The 7,146-nt window shown below is 36.7% G+C and overlaps 1 protein-coding gene across 1 annotated transcript; it reads right to left on the reverse strand.

Moving 5' to 3' along the window:
- Nucleotides 1–6,154: 6,154 nt before the first annotated feature.
- LOC140235924 (uncharacterized) lies at nucleotides 6,155–6,757 on the reverse strand. The gene has a single exon (XM_072315917.1). The coding sequence runs from the start codon at nucleotides 6,755–6,757 to the stop codon at nucleotides 6,155–6,157; it is 603 nt and encodes a 200-aa protein (XP_072172018.1).
- Between the last annotated feature and the right edge of the window lie 389 nt (nucleotides 6,758–7,146).

The following is a 7,146-nucleotide window of genomic DNA, read 5'->3' on the forward strand; positions in this document are numbered from 1 at the left end:
AAATATGTGGAATAATAAGAAATAAAGAAATTAATATATTATTTCAGAGAAAGAAATAACAGAGTGCATGCATGAGTATGAAAGATGAGTAAATACAAGTAATTATTACTGACTGGCACGTCTTTTTCCCAAGATTTAGCGGTATCCTTCATCTTAGAACAAACATTCATAATTACAGTGTATTATGAAGGAAGTGAACCGAATTTGAATTAAAAATAATGTGAAAAAATGAAAAAGTAAGTTGATTAAGTAAAAAAAAAAAACGGTAAAAAGTAAAAAAAAATATGAAACACAGTTTACCGAATACATGTATTACCATAGATGTCCAAATGCAAAAGTGTTAAATAATAATATATCCACAAAAAAGGGGGGGGGGCAAAGAAATCTTTGGAACGATCAACCACACCTATAATAACAATACATGCGTGTACTAAATGAAGATGAAAACAATGACAACACTCTTTTTAGAACAATTAAGAGAAACTGGCTTGTATTATCATCTTAATTATCACTAAATGTATTGTAATCATCACAACAATCATTACATGACAATTAATTTCAATTAATAAGGTTATTGTTGATAAGCAGGTATAGCCCTAATAGTATTTGTATGTAAACACATACGAAAATGAAATAGCGACGGTTCGTAGATACACGCGTATTGCACGTTACCTATTGTACAGGCCCTACAGCGCGGGTCTCACGAACCGGCGTAATACAACTTACGTCGGTTCGTGGGACCCGCGCTTAAGTACATAACCTATGGTGCGCGCAAGAAACGATGGATTTACGAACCGACGCAGTGAGTTTGAAGACAGAAATATCGTAAATTTTTTGAATTCACACTAAAATTACACTATGGATAGGAAGAATAACTTCCACTCTCATCACCCTGTCAAAATTTTCACACACAAGACAGGAAAAGTCATTGAAAACGTTGTCTAAAACTTGTGAGATCTTTAAACGCGATTTTCTCAGAACTGCATTTTCGCTCAAAAACGAAATAGCGTCGGTTCGTGGTAATGCCGACGAAGTCATCCCTCCCCTTATTTTCCTATATGTTATGTTTTATGTACGAGGGTTGCATGCAAATCAAGCAATGCTTAAGCTGTAGCTCTTCTGCGTTATTCATTGCATCACTGATAATTATGTTCTGTTGTACATTGTAAAGGCAATGAAGAAACTGTATTGCTGTACATTCTAAAGGTAATGAAGAAACTTACCTTGTTAGCAATTAATGTTTATGTATATCCATTTGTATGTATGGTACCATCAATGTATATGATGTATGTGTATGTATCTGCATGAGCAGTGAACCCCCCCCCCCCCCCCCGAAAAACAAACAAACAAACAAACAAACTAAAAAAAGGAATACCGCCTTGACATTCTGCCTCGACCCTCGGTCCATTTTTACAGGCCTTGCGGTAGGTAGTGCTGTTGTGTTCGGAGGGCCGGTTGTGTTCGGAGGGCCGGTAGCTCTAGCACGCGGTGGAGCGGCCCAACTTATGTTGCTGGCCAGAGTCTCTGACAGACTGAACAAGCGGGGCACATTCGCATGTGACAATTCAAATTGTCTTCCGCCGTAGGCCTGCCAACCGTCACGTGGAGTTTTTTTCTATTAATCAAAGTACCTTTATTGTCTTCAATGCAAACCAACACATTAGAAAAATCATTTTGTTTCGATCATCATACTGAATGAGTGGATTTCAGTATGTAGCTGTGAACAAAAGTAAATGGTATATGAAAAATATCAGATATTCAAAAATGCATTATTACGCGGATTTTCATTGAATTGTAAAGAATAGGATTATATGCCGTCGGATGTGTCTGTGTCAATACTTTTACAGCGCTGCTGATTGGAGGCGGAATAAAGTACTAAAATAACTACTTTGTAAGACATTTTGGAGCTCTCTTTGACAGGGAGAGATGAAACATGAAGTTTCGAACAATTCCTCAAATAAACATGAATTTTCATTTAGCATGAGTTCCAATTGCGATGTTACCACCAATGACCACGGTTTAGAAAAATTAATGTCCTTGGTTAAGTCAAAGTTTTTTTGCTTTTCCTTGTTTGGATATCGGATTTCTCTTAATAGTCGGGTGCATTCATTTTCCTTTTAGAAAATTATCGCTTTTGCTAAATTTTGAGGATAATTTCTGATGTCTAGATCATTTCTGGGTAACGCGTGTTATGCACAACCTTGAAGTCAATAAACAGTAAAAAATAACATAAAGTTTCCGCAGTATGTCAAGACTCTTTAATATCTAGACATACTGCTGCAACGCCAGTTCCCTCATACTCTAAAGGAGCCCAATCAGGGAATTGCAAAAAAAAAAAAAAAAAAAAAAAAAAACTTTCATCCGTGTACTAAAGAAGGACTCAGGCCTTGTATGATAGCATTGATGAACTGAGGACAGCCATGTTAGGTAAATAGGTTTAAGGTGCAACTTCGTTTATAGAACCCGAGATGGCATAGGCTGAAGTTAATACATGCCCTCGAATCATTATTATTATTATTATTATTATTATTATTATTATTATTATAATCATTATCATTATTATAATTATTATTATTATTAATAGTAGTAGTAATAGTAGTTATAGTAGTAGTAGTAGTAGTAGTAGTTCATTCATTCATTCATTCATTTTATTTTGTCACGGTACCGGGCTCAGCCGGAGGCTGTTTTTCAGCCAGTCCGTGAATTAAAAATACACGTTACACAATGAATTGTACAATACAAAAGTTACATAACTGAAAATGAGTAAGAAAACAAAACAAAACAAAACAAAACAAATCAGCATAGCAAAAGTTTACAAATAACATGAGGTAACAAAAGTACAAAACTTAAAACCTGCAAATATGTACAAAACAAACTTATCAAAAATAATACAAAATTTAAGATAATTGTCATAGTAAAATACACAAACGAAATCAGCTAATTGCAGACTGATCCCTTCCCCCCCCCCCCCGCCCACTCATTTATACTAATCTCCAGTGTTTACTACACTCAAATATTTTACGTTTTGAAATTATTCACCTTTCTCCTGAAGTCGTTCCAACCAAGCCCTTTTATGTCATTCGTTAAACTATTCCAAAGTCTTACCCCACTAAACAACAAACTTCTTTTTTTGAATTCAGTACGGACTTTTGATAATTGAAAATTATTCATTTGATGTCTAAGATTATACTCATTATTCTTAAATTGAAAAAGTTTACGAATAACATATGGTAACATTTCATGTGCGATCTTATACATTGTATAAAGAGTTCGCTTTTTCCTCCGAATTTCAAGTTTATCAATTTTCAATTCACGATATATAGATTCGGAAGGAAATTCCCAGTTTACGCTCATAACTGTTCGAAGGGCACGATTTTGTTGCTTTTGAAGTCTGTTCTTTAATCCTATCCCCATAGTCCCCCAGACAATATCACAATAATCATATTTTGACTGAATTACGGTCTTATAAAACACCAATGCAACCTTTTGATTTATAAAAGTCTTAATCCTCTTAAGTAACTTAATATCCTTATTCACCTTTTTGATAACAAATTCTGTTTGAGCAGTCCAGTCCAGGTGTTCGTCTAACATAACCCCTAAATATTTACATTTTCGTACTCGCTGAATTTGTTTTTGTCCTATATAAACACTTGGAACAGAAGCTTGTTTGATTCGTTTCCTCGAACCCATCATCAGAAATTCACATTTCTTCGCGTCCAGTGCTAATTTGTTATCATTAAACCATACATCCACTACTTTAAGTTCCCTGTTCAACGTATCAACAACACTATGTGCATTCTTGTCATGCGCATAAATTAACGTGTCGTCGGCGTACAAAGAGATGTTACAATCCTTCAGACAGGTTGACATATCGTTAACGTATATAACAAAGAGAAGTGGGCCGAGGTTGCTACCCTGTGGAATACCACACTCGATCGGTTGCATTGTAGACGATATACCGTTAACTACAGTACATTGTGCCCGGTTCGTTAAGTAACTCACGTACTGTGGAACCATTTTAGTGATATTTCTCTAATCCCCAGACGTTTGAGCTTGGAAAGCAACAAATCGTGATCAACAGTGTCGAATGCCTTTTGAAAATCGAGGGTAAGTATTCCAACTACGTTCCCTTTATCGAGACAATCAGTCCAATTTTGTGTTACATTTATAAGTGCCGTCTCCGTGGAGTGTTTTGGTCTGAATCCAAATTGATTTTCACATAATAATGAGTGTTGTTTAAGGTATCCATATAATTGTCCGAAAACGATCTAATTTGTCTCCTCCGTTAAATATTGGAGTTACTCTAGATAACTTGCATGGTACAGGTACCGTTCCTTGAGTGAGAGACAAATTAATAATATAAACTAATGGTTTAACAATGTAAGATGCTGTCTGTTGCACTATTGATACAGGTACGTTATCTAATCCACTTGCTTTCTTTACTTGTAAAGTTTTGATAATATCTAAAACTTCGCTTTCACAAATTTTACTGAAATGAAATAAGTTTGTATTTACATTTGGAGTGGTTTGCTTATCTTTACAATCTTTATCTGAACTTATTTCAATGTTACCTTGAATCTTTTTACCAATACTTACAAAATGAGAATTGAATAACTCAGCTATTTCTTTTTTATCACTCACATCATTACCGTCATGCTTAATCTGAGCGATTGCACACGATTTATTTTTCTTGGGAAGTACGTATTGTAATGATTTCCATACGTCTCCTGATTGCCCCTTGCATGATTCTATTGAATTTGAAATGTAATATCTCTTTGCAACTCGTATTTGAGAAGTTACTTTTTACGAAGTTTTCTATACAGTTTCCAATCCTTATCCAGATTAGACTCCTTGGCTTTTTGTTTTTGCTTATTTCGCTCACGTATCATTTGTAGTATGTTATCATTAATCCATGGTGATTCTTCATTTTTTACTCGTTTCTTTTTTAAAGGAGCATGTTTGTTCAAAATTTCAGTAAAACTTTTTTCAAAGGCATCATACGCTTTTTCGACATCGGTCTCATTCAAGACGTCTTCCCAAGTACGTTTGGCAATATCTTCATAAAAACCAGGTAGATTTAAACGTCTAAGATTTCTACTAAATTTGTATTTATACATATAATCTTGTGATGATTTACGTTTGCCCCAAGTACAATAAATGGCGTAATGATCACTCATTGTGACAGGAATAACTTTAGCTGAAACAATTTTGTCACGATTGTTTGTCAAAATCCAATCTATAAGAGTACTGGTCTGTTTTGTTACTCTAGTTGGTGACTGAATACATTGAGCAAGACCAAAATTATCGATTAGATTTACAAAGCATTCATTTTGCCATGATTTACAGTTTGCTAACAAATCACAATTCACATCACCTAATACAATATAATCACAGTTGATATCATCCAGTTTTTGCAAAACATTTTCAAATGAGTTTAAAGTGGATATTGTTGAATTTGGCGGCCTATACCATACAATCATGAAAAATGATTTTGCTCTGAACATCATAACTTCTAAAATTATCATTTCTAAGTCAGGTTCAGCTAAATCATGTCTCTCTTTACATACAATTGTATTCTTAATATAAACAGCAACTCCTCCACCTGCACGTGTTCTATCTTTACGGATAAGGTAATACGAGTCAATATTAATTTCACCATTTTCAATCAAATCATTTAAGTGAGTTTCACTAAGGGTAAATATATCAATATCCATTCTCTTGGCAAGATGTCGCAGTTCATCGATGTTTTTTGTTAATGATAAACAATTAAGATGGGTAATTTTTAATCCCTTCTCCTCTCTTATCATGTCTATTTCTTCCTCGACAGATTCGGGAACTGGAATGACAGGGAAGTTCGCTGTTGGGAACAATTCGGGAGTGTTCTCTTCTTCTCGGAGTTCATCTTCAGGCTGAGTGTCAAACATTTCTACCGGAAGTTCTGCAAAGTAACATTTACGACATATCCAATCTTTATCCGTGTTAAAAAATTGTCTATCCTCACCAGAACAGGGCAAATGACACCACTGTAGGCATGCAACACAAAGAAGAGCATTTTGATTTCCCTTGACGTTCTTTTCACAAACAATGCATGGGTGTATGTTTTTCATGTAGGTTATAAACGAAGTGCAAAGTTCTATCAAGTTTGTGCGTGCTCTTACTCAAGTAGAGCTAGGTCACTGACGTTCCTAACCAGTACCTTTTTCTCATGACCATCAGGGGCAGATCGAAGGGCAATGATGCGGCCGTCACTGGACCAAACTCGCTTCACCGATGACATCTTCCTCGCCTTGTTGATCAGATCCCTCTTGAACGGCGTCAGATCCTCATGTATGAAGATGTTAGACCCCTTCAGCTTGGATTTGGCTTCGTAGACGTTGCGACGGATGTTGTATGTGGTGAATCTGACTATGATTGGCTTCGGTCCTCTCCCATGGCTGCTGTTACCAGGTTTTGGAGTGATTCGATGGCTACGAGCAATGTTCTTCTCATTTAGCAGAATGTTGAGGTGTTGCTGAACTACGTCACGTATGACGCTATCTGTGTCTTCCGATTGCTTTTCCGGCACACCGAAAAAGCGGAGGGACTCTCTTCGGCCATATTGCTCCAAGTCATCAAGGTTTTCTCTGAGTTTTTCCATTTCCTTTGTGATCCCTTTGATGTTTTCGCTCATTCTCTCTTGTTCCAGTTTGATGTTTGACAGATCGTGCGTCAGAGCCTCGTACACATCCTGTGTCACCTTCTCCACGATTGCCTCCATTATTACGGACTTAATCTTTTCAAGCACGTCGTCCGAACACAATGCACTCTTTATTCTGGGTTCAAGATTCTCGCTTATCTCCTCTAGCGTCTTTGGGGCATCTACACTTGACTGACCAGCCAGGCTGATGGGCTTTTCTGGGCTGGGACCGACCGGGTCCCAGCCCAGAGCTGGACCAGGTAGTAGTAGTAGTAGTAGTAGTAGTAGTACACTCTAAAAAAAAAAAAAAGATCCGGGTCAGAACTGACCCAGAACCATGTACGTTGGGGTCGCACCCCGTTCCGGATAAAAAATGACTTGGAATTTGGTCATGAAGACCCGGAATGGGGTCACCCTCACCCAATTCATGGCTCTGAATGGGGTCATATCTGACCCCATTCCTTGTCATT

This window comes from Diadema setosum, chromosome 12 (assembly GCF_964275005.1).
Source record: "Diadema setosum chromosome 12, eeDiaSeto1, whole genome shotgun sequence".
Classification (NCBI taxonomy): domain Eukaryota; kingdom Metazoa; phylum Echinodermata; class Echinoidea; order Diadematoida; family Diadematidae; genus Diadema; species Diadema setosum.

Bases quoted from the DNA above. Each gene is read 5' to 3' on its own strand.
- LOC140235924 (XM_072315917.1), bottom strand. From the start codon at position 6,757: ATGGAGGCAATCGTGGAGAAGGTGACACAGGATGTGTACGAGGCTCTG.